This window comes from Cetorhinus maximus, chromosome 15, assembly GCF_964194155.1.
Source record: "Cetorhinus maximus chromosome 15, sCetMax3.hap1.1, whole genome shotgun sequence".
Lineage (NCBI taxonomy): Eukaryota > Metazoa > Chordata > Chondrichthyes > Lamniformes > Cetorhinidae > Cetorhinus > Cetorhinus maximus.
In genome coordinates, this window is record NC_135893.1 from 26,473,883 (window position 1) to 26,490,237 (window position 16,355).

A 16,355-nucleotide genomic window follows, 5' to 3' on the forward strand; every position below is an offset into this window, starting at 1 on the left:
TTTTGGAATATCTTGGCTTTACAAACAGTTAAAATTGTCTGGTGCAAATTTAAGTGTTTGGCACAAGAAAATAAATTGGACTTGGTTCATGTTGCAGGGGCTTTGCTTTCTCTTATCTTCTCCCCTCTTGTCTCAAGGGTGCTGCTGGGTTAGTTCTAGGGCAACAACCAGAATCTGGTCCCTTACACAAGTGACCATTCTTTAGGTGTGAACTTGGACAGTGAAAAACAGCAGGCCATTGAATCATGGAGGGCTTCAGCCATGGCTCATATTCTCACGCATTGACCCCACACCATCTCTTTCGCGTGGACAAGAGAGTGAATGTGCGCAAGGGAATGTACGCAAGTGGGAAAATGCGCTCAGGTGAGGACGAGAACACATGTATGCAACAGGGACAGGAAATGGGTTAAATACACAGCTGGTCAATAAAACTGGGATAGTGCATCAGCTGCCTGTTTTGCGTCCATCAGATTGACTTCAATGGAAAGGATTATCAGGTGGGCTGTTCGGCAGGCAGCAGATCTGCTACTGCCAGTTTGCCTCTGGCAATGAAAGTTCAAACCTGCTCCAATGTGTGCGTCCGACTTCAGCTTCGGACACCTCCCCTAAATCATCTTCAATTCCTGCCCTGTGTCTCTCCGTCTTCATCTTTTGAAACACCTTGGGTCACTACACTAAGCTGAAGGCATTGCACAAGTGTAAGTTGCTTTTGTTGTACCATTCTGTGGAGCAGAAACCCTCTGCCAATCTACTGCAGCAACTACAGAAACAATAAAACTTGCACTTATATAGCACCTTCAACATTCCATGGAGCTTCACAGGAGTGTTATAAAACAAAATTTGATACTGAACCACGTAAGGAGATATGAGGGCAAAAGCTTGGGTTGAGGAGATAGGTTTTAAGGGGCATCACAAAGAAGAAAAGGGAGGCGGAGTGGTTATGGCCTTGGCAGCTAAAGACCAGTTATGGACTTATTAAAATTGGAGATGCTCCGGAGGTCAGAATTAGAAGGGCTGTGGGGGATTAGAGTTAGGGAGGGAAGGAGCCAGGAAGAGATTTGAAAACAACAATGAGAATTTTAATGGTGAGGTATTGCTTGACTGGGAGCCAATACAGGCAGCAAACACAGGTGTGTTTTTTTTTTAGCATATCTTAGCGCACACTTTTTTCCCCTTGGGGAAGTGGTGGAAGGATTCCCAGGCTGATCATCAACCACATAAACCACAGCGGAACATGTCCCCGCCGACTCAGGCAGCCCTGCAGCCAATTCACGCTCCAATTGATTGATGGCAGGTGGGACTTCCATGCCTCACTCGGGAGGATGTCCCACCTTGGAGAGCTGCTGGCCAAACAGATTGACCGGCAGCTCTCCAGCCCCTGCAGCGACAGCTCTGAAGTGGACAAAAGAGAAACTGCACCAACCAGCCTGAGACTAAGTCCCAGGAACCGGAGGACAAGGTAAGTGTAAGGGGTCCCAGGGCGGGGAGGGTAGGGAAGGCCTGGGGGGAGGTTGTGAGGGGTGCGATCGGGGTCTCGGGGGAGATGTTGGGGTGGGGAGTGAAGTCTGGAGGTCACCAGGCCGTAAGGGGCGGGTGCTCCCAGTCAGATAGGAGTTTCTGGATGAGGTGCCCACCCCCCTCCAATTCCCCACTTCCAGCCTGAGATCTAACTTGCTTTATTTTTAGGTTTCCCCCATGGACGTGCAATGGCCCCGTCAGCCTAAATATTGAGGCTAGGCAGGAAACGGCCCTTAAGTGGCCATTAATTGGCCACTTAAGGGCCTCAATTGAGGCAAGGGAAGGTTTCCCATCAGAGGCTTTGCCCGCCCAGCGTAAAATCGCTGCAAGGTCAGGGTGGCTGAGAACTTGGAGGGAATCGTGTCCCTGCAATTTCACACTCCCCCCACTGCCTAAAAGCCTGCTGGGGAGGGGTGGGGTTGTGGCGGTGGGGGGGGTGTAAAATTCAGGTGCTGGTGTGGGAATTGAACCAGGATTTTCTGGCCCAGAGGTTGGGATGCTACCGCTGCACCCACAAGGCCTCCTATACACAGAGGGGATGGGTGAACAGGACTTAGTGTGGGTTAGGATACCACCCTGTTGAACTTCACAACCTTCTGAAAATGCGCCCGGGAGATGTTCTTACATGTGGCTAATTTGGGCAGCAAATTCTGACAAGGCAATAAAATAAATGATGATTGTGGGCAGAACATTTTAAAAGATGTTTATTTGAAATTTGGAAAAAAAAGGACTTTAACGGTTAGAATTGAAACAAAATGACAGCTTAACAAATAACATGAACTTCCAGTAATCACTGCCATCAAAATGGCCCTCCAACAATGATTAAATAAGAATTGGTACATCGGCACCTGCTGAAGTAACGTGAGAGCTAACAGCCCAACATATACTGTTAGTTTTCCTGTTACTTTCTAGACAAGGAAAGCTAATGACTGCAGATTACATTTCACTGGTAGCAGGCAATGGGACAATTGACTCATTGCCAGCAATAAACAAAGGTTAAAAATTAAATTTTAGAATGTTTGCATTCAATAATATTTTCAACTTCGCACTTAGTGCAGTTTAATCGCAGATAGTGAGGAGATCGAGAGATGTGAAACCGGCGCCTCAATTTACCAACATTAAAATAGAGCAGTTGAGATGGGGGGTTAAATGAGAAAGTAATAGTTAAGGCTAGGGGGAAAGAGCAGGGAGTAGCTCTCTCAGAGAACTTCCAAAGGCATGATGGACTGAATGGCCGACTTCTGTATGTTGCTAATGAGATCACATCTGAGCCTGTAGACTGCTGGAGGAAGGGAAGCATTAAGGAGGTAAGGCTTCTCTCAGGGAAGAATGGGTCACAACAGAAGATAGGCCAGGATTTTATGGCACCCACTGCGGCCTCTCCCCCCTCAGTGAATACAGTGAGCCATTTAAATCTCCATTCAGTTCGGCAGGACCGTAATATCCCACCGGGCAGGAGGGACCATAAAATCCTGGCCTTGGTGTAATGGACCTTGATTTACAGGGAGGGTGAAGAGCATGTAGACAGGTATATTAAGAGCTCAGGAGTGAAGAGTGAATGAGCAAGATTGAAAGTTCAGAGGGACAATGGCAGAACAGCATTGATAGGATGAAGGGTTGGTAATAAAAAAGGTTACTTTTTTAATAGTCATTCATGGGATGTGGGCGTCACTGGCTAGGAAAACATTTATTCCTCAACCCTAATTGCCCTTGAGAAGGTGGTGGTGAGCTGCCTTCCTGAACCGCTGCAGTCCATGTAGTGTAGGTGCACCCACAGTGCTGTTAGGAAGGGAGTTCCAGTATTTTGACCCAGCGACAGTGAAGGAACGGCGATATATTTCCAAATCAGGATGTTGTGTGGCTTGGAGGGGAACTTCCAGGTGGTGGTGTTCCCATGCGTCTGCTGCCCTTATTCTTCAGGATGGTAGTTTGGAAGTTTCATGGGTTTGGAAGGCACTGTCTCAGGAGGCATGGTGAGTTCCTGCAGTGCATCCTGTAGATGGTACACACTGCTGCCACTGTGTGTCAGTGGTGGAGGGAGTGAATGTTTATGAATGGGGAACCAATCAAATGGGCTGCTTTCTCCTGGATGGTGTCAAGCTTCTGGAGTGTTGTTGGAGCTGCACTCATCCAGACAAGTGGAAAGAATTCCATCACACTCCTGACTTATTCTTTGTAGACAGGCTTTGGGGAGTCAGGAGGGAGTTACATGAGAGAATTAGCAGCTATAAAAGAAGGACAAACTATTACGGGACAATTTTAAACTCCATTTTGCTTAGAGCCCTTGAGAGTGAACTGGCTGCTGAACAGAATTTGACTTCTTTGAGCGAACCACCTAAATATGTTGCAAAAACAGCACAGTTTAAAGAGCTTTCAAAGAACTGATGATTTTTTTATTGTTGATTGCTGTTGATCCATAAGATAATTGGGCCTTTCTTGTGCCTATTTTTTCTTAGCTGTTAGGAATTAGGATTGAAAGACATCATAATCAAATCGGCTTTGAAACTTGGGAGCTGCGCTGTTGGAAAATTATCAAAATCCATCACATTGAGGACATAGCGAGCAGGCAAACCTATTAAGGATATCTTTCTGCAAAAGTAAAGATTGGATTTTGCTGAAAATTTAATCAGTTCATCACCACTCCAATATCAAACGATTTCTACAATCAGATTTGTCAGGCTGTGAGGCAAGATGTGTTTAATAGATAATGACAGATTTGCATTGGATTCTGATTCGGTTGTCGTGAAGGGAAGGTAGGAATTCATCCAGCAGCCTGATAGTCCAGTGCTTTATATCTGATCTTTGGCAGGATTGTTTCTTCCAATGGAAACTATGCGAAAGTGCCATCTGGTTGCTATTGTGATGGATTCAACAGGAACTGAGCAACCCAGCATATGCAAGATTTGTTCAACAGTCCCAGTGCCATAATTAGGGTAAAGTCATGTTTATCGCAAACCCATTTTGGTCATAGAACCTCCCTCGCGGATGTAAAAAAAAAACCTCTTAGCTCACTCAGCCCCAGAGTAAACTGACGGACTAGCTGTGGGGAACAAAATTGGAGGCAGGGATGGAAAACCCTTGGGTGGGGAAGGAGGAAGGAAAGGCATTCTGACCTCCATGCCTAATTCCCAAACCCCAATTCCTGCTCGGGTGAGCTCAATCAAGACCCACTCACTTACACAGAGTCACATAGTTAAAATTGGGCCTTGCATTCTGCGCCAGCAGTGCTGGTTTATAAAACCGACCCTGTGGTCTATCTAAAAAAAATGATCCTTCAGAGTACAGACTCACAGTATGAAGCAGTGTTACTAACTGTGTCAAAAGCTACAATTCACAACCAATGTCTTCCTTGGGAGACATTCACATGCAATCTGCTGAACACAGGGCATTGGTGAGACTGCATCTTGAATACTATGTACAGTTTTGGTCTCCTTATTTAAGGAAGGATGTAAATGCATTGGAGGCGGTTCAGAGAAGCTTTACTAGATTGATACCTGGAATGAATGGGTTGTCTTATGAGGAAAGGTTGGACAGACTGAGCTTTTTTTCCACTGGAATTTAGAAGAGTGAGGGATGATTTGATTGAAGTGTACAAGATCCTGAACAGTATTGACAAGGTGGATGTGGAAAGGATGTTTCCTCTTGTGGGTGAGTCCAGAACTAGGGAGCACTGTTTTAAAATTAGGGGTTGCCCTTTTAGGACAGAGATGAGGAGAAATGTTTTTCTCTCAGAGGGTTGTGAGACTTTGGAATTCTCTGCCTCAGAAGGTGGTGGAGGCGGGATCATTGAATATTTTTAAGGCAGAGGTAGATAGATTCTTGATAGGCAAGGGAATCAAAGGTTATAGTGGGTAGATTGGAATGTGGAATTCAAAACATAATCAGATCAGCCATGATCTTATTGAATGGCAGAGCAGGCTCAAGGGGTTGAATGGTCTACTCCTGCTCCTATTTCTTCTGTTCTTATGTTCACAGAAGGATTGGATGTGGTTCTGCTCAGCGTGATTCCCCCTATCACTGAACTCCTGTTTTCAAATATACCAGGAGGGATCTGCTTGGTATTATCCACAAAGATGTAAAAGAAATCGAGACATAGGGACAAGGGTAGGCCATTCAGCCCTTCGAGCTTGTTCTACAAATCAATTACATATGGCTCATCTGTATCTTAACTCCACTTAACTGTCTTTGTGCCATATCTGTTGACACCCTTAACCAACAAAAACTATCGATCTTAGGCTTGAACATTGATGGCCCAACATCTACAGTCTTTGTGGGAAAAGGTAATCCTGAATTTCGCTTCCAATAGTTCTGATCTTAAGATTATGCCCTCTTGTTTTGGATTCTCCTACCAGACTAAATAGTTTCTCTGCACCTGCCCTATCAATCCTTTTGTCATTTTAAATTCCTAAATTACCTTACCCCTCAGCCTTTAAACTCAAGGAGTTGTAAACCTGTTCTCATTATGCAATCATTTAAACCCTGGTATCATTCTGGTGATTCTCCAATATATCTTACCTGAGGTGTAGGGTTTGAAATTGAAAGCATTAATCCTGATGGGCTCTCCTCGAGGCTCCATATAGTTGAAGTATTGCTTCCTCACTTTTGCATTTCAACCCATTTGAGATAAAGGCCTAATTTCCATTCACCCTTTAGATTACATCTCGCACCTCAAGTTGTTCTATCGAAACAATAGGTTATATTTTCCAACCATATGAATGCTTGGAAAGGTACGGATAGAGTTTTAGATAGAGTCTCAGGGACATTGAGACAGTGTCACTTCCTGACAGCATTTGCTTAATTTTTTCTTATTGAAAAGCAAGGGGGAAAGGATGCAGCACTGAATAACCAGCCCTGGCAGCATCCTTCAGTCACATTTGGAGAACAAATGAGGCAATAGTTGAATCATGGAGAAGGGAAGCAAATTGGTAAAAACAGGAGCAATCAGCTTGCTGAAGATCAGAGGTGAAAGGGCAGCTGGGCCACCAGAGGTTCCTATATTACGAGAATCTTTTTATATAAAAATAATGTGGTGTTTTCTCATCTACTCAGCTAACAGCAACATGCCTTGTGTGAATTGGACAGTGTGCCAGCTACTGTGAACAAATAAAACTCCACTTACCGCACAGTGGACTGATAGACCAAATCCTCCCTCTTCTGATATTCATCAATGTGAGTGTAATTTGTAGAGAACAGGGCATCATATGTGAATATTTTCTGTTTGATAGTTCCTCCATCTGTCACCTGGTATCAAGCAACAATACATCACATTCAACAACGAGTGAGTGAAAATTAAAAAGTCCTTTTTATCACATCACACAGCACCTGAGGCAGGCTGCATTCCCTAGTGGAGCATTGCAGAGTGAAGGAAAAGTCTGAATATTACACTCGACACCGGAGAGTGTATCTGTTTCCCATGTGAATCCTTCTATTGTGCTTCGAATGTGAAAGCAGGAATGCAGTGCTTCACATCAGGAAGAAGCTATAACCTAATTCTACTGGGCTGCCTCTTTGCAAAAGTACACACCATCCATTAGAAACACTTTACAGCAGGGACTGAGAAGGAGAGACGGGGATGACGGAAGGGCAGATTATCAATTTCTGGCACAGAGAGAGGTGAACTTAGAATTTGCTGACACCACTTTGAAGCAATCATGTTAGACTTTAGTCAGGTTGACCCGCAGATCCCATGGATGGCAAGCTCCTGGTTCACATTGAGTCTGCATTGGCAGCTCAACAAAAGGGGCCAAGGGCAAATAGAATTATGTAGCTTAATCCTTAAAAAGATTGGAGTTAAAATTCAAAAGGATCGGACTGCTTAAAGTTGACATGGGAAGGGGAAAAGCTTGTTTTGGCTTTTCGAAGGCTGAAAATATTTTACATGTATTTCCAGAAAGGGAGAAAAAAAACTAAGGGAAGGTAAAACAAGTGTGGAGAAGGGGAATGGGATCTGTGGGCAAGTGGTGAGTATGGCTGGACAGAGGTGGCTATCAGGTTACACGACCCACACAGCGTGGGAAAAGAGGTGGAAGATAGCAAATCTTAAAACTACCCAGGAAGAAACCTCAAATGTACACGTCACAAAAGATGTTGCCCATCACATTAACTGCTGCCCCTGACGCGTTTGGACGTAACTTTGCAGCTCTTTCAATGATTGCCCTACTCCAGCAGCAGATTCCCCACCTGCTCCCACTCTAACCTTTCTGCCCTTGGCCTGCTACTGTTCCAATGAAACTCAACACATGTTCAAAGAACAGCCTTCAACTGGGTACCTTATGTCCCCTGGGCTCAACAGTACGTCCAACTATTTTAGATCATAACTCTGCCCCCATTTTGTTTGTGTTTCTTTCCTAGTTCAGTTTTTTTTTACCCCTGACTGTTTCTCTCTTATTTCCTTTACTTTGTGATTGGACAGCAGCAATCCTGCCATTCACACCTCCTCTAGACACATCTTTTGTTTCTTTACTTGTCCTGTTACCGCTACCTTTGGTCTTGCACCATGAACCCTTTTGTCATTTAATCGCTCCTGCACTCCATCTTATCAGGGGTATCCTTTCGTCCTTTTTCCCAGTCTCTCCCCTTTAACTTGCTGAAAACATATTTTGTTTCCCACTTTTCCCAGTTCTGATGAAAGGTCATAGATCCGAAATGTTAACTCTGAATCTCTCTCCACAGATGCTGCCAGACCTGCTGGGTATTTCCAGCAATTTCTGTTTTAATTCCAGCAGGACATAAATTGCAGCTGCGACTTCAAATTGAAATTCGTATTTTCAAAGGTCTTCAAATATAGAACTGCTGTAGATAACCTAGCTACATGATGCATGGTCACTCTCAGATGAGCAGGATTCATGCAGGGACCCCCACAGGAATAAGAGGAAGTGGAAATCTCCACTCAGAATGCTCCCCATCCACCGACTGCCTTTTCCAGCAACAGGAGTATCACCAGAACTCTCAGGGCGGGGGTGGGAACAGGATGTTGTTTTAAAGGCCATTGAATAAGCGACTCGAGTGGGGAGCAGGGCAGCTCAGACTCCCCCCACACCTACCCTACCTCCAAAGCCTATCCCTGCCAGTCCTCATTAGCAGCATCAACATGGAGGCAGAAGGGAAAGCAAGGCCGAGGTAAAAATTATTACCTGTTAAATAGTTGTGTGGTAGGGTCAAGCTGCCTGGTTTAAATTTCAAGCAATGCTTGGCAGTTAACTGTCAGTCACCATTAGCTGGTGCATTCTCTATGGAAATGTCTCTACCAATCAGAGTCCACTTGCCAACCAATCAGTACACTCTTCTCATACAGTATAAAATTGTTGTTTCCCCTGACATTGGTATTCTTGTGTTTGTCCTGATGAGTGCAAGACAAAAAGCTTCAACAAAATGTCTTTTTTCAGCAATATTACCTGATAATACATGTTACGTTGAAGCCTTTGAGAACCGAGGTAATGAAGCTGGCAAACCGGGCACTGGAAACATAAAAAGTCTTGCACAGGTTGTGGGAGCTACCGAGTTGGGAACAACAAACATTGCTTTATTATACCTTGGCGGGGAGAGTGCTGGTGTTGATGTGATGTGTAGGGACCTTGAATATCCTTGTTACCTATTTGTTAACTCAGCACTGCTCACATGGGCAAACGTCTGTCACTGGATAATGTGCTCCTTTAGCTTTCATCGCCCCAAGTCTAATTCTGTACTGGCAAAACAAAACTGCATAAAGCAAGAAATTCCAAGTCGTTAATTTCCTTGTGTACCAGCTTTGCCTCATTGATAGTACTTTTGGTTTGCGTTATGGTAGTGGGTTCAATTTCTTCTTCAGTGACATGCACATAAACTTAGTTGACCCTTTTATGCAGTACGGAGGGAGTGCAGTGCTGTTCAAGGTGCTGGGCAGAATAATACGAGGGGAAGGGTGATGGACAGCAGACCCCCCCCACTCCCTTGGAAACCACGTCAGTGGGGAGTCAACATACTCCATGCTGCGCTGCCCCATGGCCAGAAAGTGCTTTGGGGCTGATTAACAAAGGCTGAGTGGGAAGTCCCGCCCTCTGGAGCTACCAGCCAATCTGATTGGCTGGCAGCTCCATCAGTCTTGACAGTGCCAGGAAGGCCTCAGTGGCAGCTGCTGGAACTACAGGAAACGAGGAAAATCAAGGCCCATGGATCCCAGGAGCAGTTAGGTCTGGGGACTTGGGCCAGGGGGGTTTGGGTAGGTTAAGTAGAGGACAGGTTGGGGTGGGGGGAAAGGAGGGGGTGCCTTTAAAAGAGGGAGCAGGTAGGAAGGAAGGGGGCGTTTGACCTATGGAGGGTTGCCCCACAATCGGTCAAGGGCAGTTGACAAAGAGGGACCCACAATTCCTTGTCGTCCTTAAGTTTCAAAATTGAGCTTCCTGCTACTGCCCTGCTGCCCATACCAAACGTTTTATGGCGTGGGAGGTGTATTATCAGGGCCAACTGGCTTGAAAACAAGCCTAATTGACCCTTAATTATTCACTTAAATATGGCGAGCCATATTTAATATAAATATTAGGGGGGAGAGCATGGGGGTGGGCAGGAAGGTGGAGGCATGGGCACCCACCCCATTTTACATGTCCCCCATCATGGGAAACGCACCTGCCAGGGACGGGTAAAATTCAGCCCGCTGTTCTTCAGAGGAGGTGTTAAACCGAGGCCCTGTCTGCCCTCTCATGTGGATGTAAGAGATGCTGTGAGACCAGTCCATGAAATGCAGGGGAGCTCTCCCCATGTCCTAGCCAACATTTATCCCTCAACCACATCATTAAAGCCAACAATCTGGGAATTTATCTCAATGTTGGAACCTCGCTTTGTGCCAACTGACTGCTTCATTTCTCCACTTGCCAACAGTGATCACACTTCTGAAGAACCTATCAAATGTGATGCACTTTGGAAAAGGCTCTATATAAATGTAACTTATCCCTATGAAGAAGCCATTTTGGATATGTAATAGCACAGATGGAGTAGGATAGAGTGAGACAATATTGGCCTCTCTCAAACTTAACGTGAATGCCACACAGCTCTTACATCTTTGTCTCTTTGTCAGTTACTCCCACACAGTACCACACAAACATATTGTTGAGCGAGTTCAGTTTGAAGTACCCTGTGTCTCTCTCACCAAGCGCTTGAGGAGGTAGCACCAGGTGAGTCATATCTTGAAATGTTTCCGTTACATTGAGCATTCTGGTGAACTAGTAAACACTACTCGCCCAGTTGAGATTTTGTGCAAACATCATGTTGATAAACAGTTCTCTAAATTGTTTTCAAACGAATGACATTTTTTCCATAAATATTCCAAAATAACCCAAAACCAGTACTAAAAATCGACCATATATTTGAAAGAAATGACTGAAGCTGGAATTGTTTTGTCCTTTTAAGAGCTCCATAACGAATAAAGCATCCCTTTGCCACACAGTTGGCAGGTGAACAGAGCAGATAGTACAGCCCTACATTTAATTTAATTAAATTATAATATTTAATGAAGCTCTCACTATTTGGGTGAGAACAGGCTTAAGTTGCAGGGAACAGTGTGATCAATGATTATTTCTGGCTATATGAATATGCACCAGGATTTCTGACCCAAATTGTTCATTCCCTCCTTGTGCTGCTGACCATAATCACTAAATATACCCTGGACACATTTCTGGAACTCATGGTTTCTTTGTATTTTTGTCTTCTGTTCACTCCTCCCCTAAAGGCACCGGGACTCAGCAGCCCACCAGTACCTGATCTAGAGGCTATTCTTCCTGCGCAGGATCACGCGATGAGTGTGGGTGGCGAGCAGGATCCTGCACCCACCCTCCCCACCCCCAAACAAAGCTCAGCGATGCTTAAACCTGGCATCTTGACTTGAAACCAGTTAACTCAACAGAGATTGGAGTTCCCTCTCCAGTGGACAATGCCTTCAAAGCCTGGCTTTAGCCAAAAGGTAAACGGTGCAGGGGCAGAGCTTGGGCTAACCGGAGTGCATCAGAAATTTAGGTGCAGAGATCAGCACAGCACTGCTCTCCCAGCCCAACTCTGGTTTCCTACCCATCGTGGAATTCTCACCGCACGCTCCCAGTCACGTGAAACGCTGTAGTGGGAGCACTGATTCAGAAAATCTACCTCATAAACTGATTGCTTAATATCAACAATTCCAGATGTTTTTCACTGAACTGCAGCTTCTACACCCATCTCCATTCAGACTGCTGTCGCTGTCAATTGCTTCCTGCATTGGTTTCCCCAGTGGGACCACACACCCAGTCAGGTGACAATCACAGACGACTTCGGATACTCTCTGTCCTGATTGCTCTCCAATTTCCCCCCAGAGAGCCGGCTATAATTACACCGATTGTCTCCATGACAGTCACAGTTTTAATGTTTCTTGATAAGATTCCCATTTATTCTCCTTTGAATATATTCTCTGCTCAAGAGATCTGCTGCCTCTTTTGAACTGCTCTACACATTTAAAAAGATTGTATTGTTGCTGTTTAAGATGCTGATTAGACCCCATTTGGAGGACCGTGTGTAGCCATTTTAGTTACCGTCTCATAGGAAGGGGATTACTGCCCTTGTGGAGAGAACAGTAGGGTCAAAAATCTAAAACCACCCTCCTTAACAGCATTGTGGATGTATTTTCACCACACAGACTGCAGCAGTTCAAGAGAACGTCACCTTCTCAAGGGCAATTAAGGATGGGCAATAAATGCTGGCCTTGCCAGCAGTGCTCACATCCCATGCGAGGATAAAAAAACAACAGCTTGACTTCAATAACAATGCATTTACATAGCGACTTTAATGTAGAAAATCCTCGAGGGTGCATCATGGGGAGGGAAAGAAAGCAGATAAAAGGAAGAAAGGAGGAGAGCCGAGCCAAAATGCAAATGTTAGAGGAAGTGAGCAACCGTTTGTCAAAAAATCAGGCAGTGGAAGGTTCTTAAAGGTGGAAAGAGGAGTGAGGGATTTGGGGAGGGAACTCCAGAAAGAAGGGCAGAGACAACCGAAACTTCTGTATTGACGTGGAGAAGCGGGCAGTGTGGAGAAGCGGGCGGTGTGGAGAAGAGGGCGGTGTGGAGAAGCGGGCGGTGTGGAGCAGAGGGCGGTGTGGAGAAGCGGGCGGTGTGGAGCAGAGGGCGGTGTGGAGAAGAGGGCGGTGTGGAGAAGAGGGCGGTGTGGAGCAGAGGGCGGTGTGGAGCAGGGGGCGGTGTGGAGAAGCGGGCAGTGTGGAGCAGAGGGCGGTGTGGAGAAGTGGGCGGTGTGGAGAAGAGGACGGTGTGGAGAAGCGGGTGGTGTGGAGAAGTGGGCGGTGTGGAGCAGAGGGCGGTGTGGAGAAGCGGGCGGTGTGGAGAAGCGGGCGGTGTGAAGCAGAGGGCGGTGTGGAGAAGCGGGCGGTGTGGAGAAGCGGGCGGTGTGGAGCAGAGGGCGGTGTGGAGCAGTGGGCGGTGTGGAGCAGAGGGCAGTGTGGAGCAGAGGGCGGTGTGGAGAAGTGGGTGGTGTGGAGCAGAGGGCGGTGTGGAGAAGCGGGCGGTGTGGAGCAGAGGGCGGTATGGAGAAGCGGGTGGTGTGGAGCAGTGGGCGGTGTGGAGAAGAGGGCGGTGTGGAGAAGTGGACGGTGTGGAGCAGAGGGCGGTGTGGAGAAGAGGGCGGTGTAGAGAAGCGGGCGGTGTGGAGCAGAGGGCGGTGTGGAGCAGAGGGCGGTGTGGAGCAGAGGGCGGTGTGGAGAAGCGGGTGGTGTGGAGCAGAGGGCGGTGTGGAGAAGCGGGCGGTGTGGAGAAGCGGGCGGTGTGGAGCAGAGGGCGGTGTGGAGCAGAGGGCGGTGTGGAGAAGCGGGCGGTGTGGAGCAGAGGGCGGTGTGGAGAAGCGGGCGGTGTGGAGAAGAGGGCAGTGTGGAGCAGAGGGCGGTGTAGAGAAGAGGGCGGTGTGGAGAAGCGGGTGGTGTGGAGCAGAGGGCGGTGTGGAGAAGAGGGCGGTGTGGAGCAGAGGGCGGTGTGGAGAAGAGGGCGGTGTGGAGAAGCGGGCGGTGTGGAGCAGAGGGCGGTGTGGAGAAGAGGGCGGTGTGGAGAAGCGGGCGGTGTGGAGCAGAGGGCGGTGTGGAGCAGAGGGCGGTGTGGAGAAGAGGGCGGTGTGGAGCAGAGGGCGGTGTGGAGAAGAGGGCGGTGTAGAGAAGCGGGCGGTGTGGAGCAGAGGGCAGTGTGGAGCAGAGGGCGGTGTGGAGCAGAGGGCGGTGTGGAGCAGAGGGCGGTGTGGAGAAGCGGGTGGTGTGGAGCAGAGGGCGGTGTGGAGCAGAGGGCGGTGTGGAGAAGCGAGCGGTGTGGAGAAGCGGGCGGTGTGGAGAAGCGGGCGGTGTGGAGCAGAAGGCGGTGTGGAGAAGCGGGCGGTGTGGAGAAGAGGGCGGTGTGGAGCAGAAGGCGGTGTGGAGAAGCGGGCGGTGTGGAGCAGAGGGCGGTGTGGAGAAGCGGGCGGTGTGGAGAAGCGGGTGGTGTGGAGCAGAAGGCGGTGTGGAGAAGCGGGCGGTGTGGAGAAGCGGGCGGTGTGGAGAAGCGGGCGGTGTGGAGCAGAGGGCGGTGTGGAGAGGCAGGCGGTGTGGAGCAGAGGGCGGTGTGGAGAAGAGGGCGGTGTGGAGAAGCGGGCGGTGTGGAGAAGAGGGCGGTGTGGAGAAGCGGGCGGTGTGGAGAAGCGGGTGGTGTGGAGCAGAGGGCGGTGTGGAGAAGAGGGCGGTGTGGAGAAGTGGGCGGTGTGGAGCAGAGGGCGGTGTGGAGAAGAGGGCGGTGTGGAGAAGTGGGCGGTGTGGAGAAGCGGGCGGTGTGGAGAAGAGGGCGGTGTGGAGAAGCGGGCGGTGTGGAGAAGCGGGCGGTGTGGAGAAGAGGGCGGTGTGGAGAAGCGGGCGGTGTGGAGAAGAGGGCGGTGTGGAGAAGTGGACGGTGTGGAGCAGAGGGCGGTGTGGAGAAGAGGGCGGTGTAGAGAAGCGGGCGGTGTGGAGCAGAGGGCGGTGTGGAGAAGCGGGCGGTGTGGAGCAGAGGGCGGTGTGGAGAAGCGGGCGGTGTGGAGAAGCGGGCGGTGTGGAGCAGAGGGCGGTGTGGAGAAGCGGGCGGTGTGGAGAAGAGGGCGGTGTGGAGAAGTGGGCGGTGTGGAGAAGTGGGCGGTGTGGAGCAGAGGGCGGTGTGGAGAAGCGGGCGGTGTGGAGAAGTGGACGGTGTGGAGCAGAGGGCGGTGTGGAGAAGAGGGCGGTGTAGAGAAGCGGGCGGTGTGGAGCAGAGGGCGGTGTGGAGAAGCGGGCGGTGTGGAGCAGAGGGCGGTGTGGAGAAGCGGGCGGTGTGGAGAAGCGGGCGGTGTGGAGCAGAGGGCGGTGTGGAGAAGCGGGCGGTGTGGAGAAGAGGGCGGTGTGGAGAAGTGGGCGGTGTGGAGAAGTGGGCGGTGTGGAGCAGAGGGCGGTGTGGAGAAGCGGGCGGTGTGGAGAAGAGGGCGGTGTGGAGAAGAGGGCGGTGTAGAGAAGCGGGCGGTGTGGAGCAGAGGGCGGTGTGGAGAAGAGGGCGGTGTAGAGAAGCGGGCGGTGTGGAACAGGGGGCGGTGTGGAGAAGAGGGCGGTGTGGAGAAGTGGGCGGTGTGGAGAAGAGGGCGGTGTGGAGAAGCGGGCGGTGTGGAGCAGAGGGCGGTGTGGAGCAGAGGGCGGTGTGGAGAAGCGGGCGGTGTGGAGAAGTGGGCGGTATGGAGAAGAGGGCGGTGTGGAGCAGAGGGCGGTGTGGAGAAGCGGGCGGTGTGGAGCAGAGGGCGGTGTGGAGAAGCGGGTGGTGTGGAGCAGTGGGCGGTGTGGAGCAGAGGGCGGTGTGGAGAAGCGGGCGGTGTGGAGCAGAGGGCGGTGTGGAGCAGAGGGCGGTGTGGAGCAGAGGGCGGTGTGGAGAAGCGGGCGGTGTGGAGCAGAGGGCGGTGTGGAGAAGAGGGCGGTGTGGAGAAGCGGGCGGTGTGGAGAAGCGGGCGGTGTGGAGAAGCGGGCGGTGTGGAGAAGCGGGCGGTGTGGAGCAGTGGGCGGTGTGGAGCAGAGGGCGGTGTGGAGAAGAGGGCGGTGTGGAGCAGTGGGCGGTGTGGAGAAGCGGGCGGTGTGGAGCAGAGGGCGGTGTGGAGCAGAGGGCGGTGTGGAGAAGCGGGCGGTGTGGAGCAGAGGGCGGTGTGGAGAAGTAGGCGGTGTGGAGAAGAGGGCGGTGTGGAGAAGTGGACGGTGTGGAGCAGAGGGCGGTGTGGAGAAGAGGGCGGTGTAGAGAAGCGGGCGGTGTGGAGCAGAGGGCGGTGTGGAGAAGCGGGCGGTGTGGAGAAGCGGGCGGTGTGGAGAAGAGGGCGGTGTGGAGAAGAGGGCGGTGTGGAGCAGAGGGCGGTGTGGAGCAGAGGGCGGTGTGGAGAAGCGGGTGGTGTGGAGCAGAAGGCGGTGTGGAGAAGCGGGCGGTGTGGAGCAGAGAGCGGTGTGGAGAAGCGGGTGGTGTGGAGCAGAGGGCGGTGTGGAGCAGAGGGCGGTGTAGAGAAGCGGGCGGTGTGGAGCAGAGGGCGGTGTGGAGAAGCGGGCGGTGTGGAGCAGAGGGCGGTGTGGAGAAGCGGGCGGTGTAGAGAAGCGAGCGGTGTGGAGAAGCGGGCGGTGTGGAGAAGCGGGCGGTGTGGAGCAGAGGGCGGTGTGGAGAAGCGAGCGGTGTGGAGAAGCGGGCGGTGTGGAGAAGCGGGCGGTGTGGAGCAGAGGGCGGTGTGGAGAAGCGGGCGGTGTGGAGAAGAGGGCGGTGTGGAGCAGAGGGCGGTGTGGAGAAGCGGGCGGTGTGGAGAAGCGGGCGGTTTGGAGAAGAGGGCGGTGTGGAGAAGCGGGCGGTGTGGAGAAG

The 16,355-nt window shown here is 50.4% G+C and overlaps 1 protein-coding gene across 1 annotated transcript in view; it reads right to left on the bottom strand.

Annotated features, from left to right (window-relative positions):
- LOC144691194 (immunoglobulin superfamily member 21-like) overlaps positions 1–16,355 on the bottom strand; it is a 286,249-nt gene that overhangs the window by 185,620 nt on the left and 84,274 nt on the right. Inside the window, exon 3 of the mRNA XM_078559256.1 lies at positions 6,638–6,759. Coding sequence (XP_078415382.1) covers positions 6,638–6,759 — 122 coding nt within the window. The remainder of the gene's footprint in view (positions 1–6,637; positions 6,760–16,355) is intronic.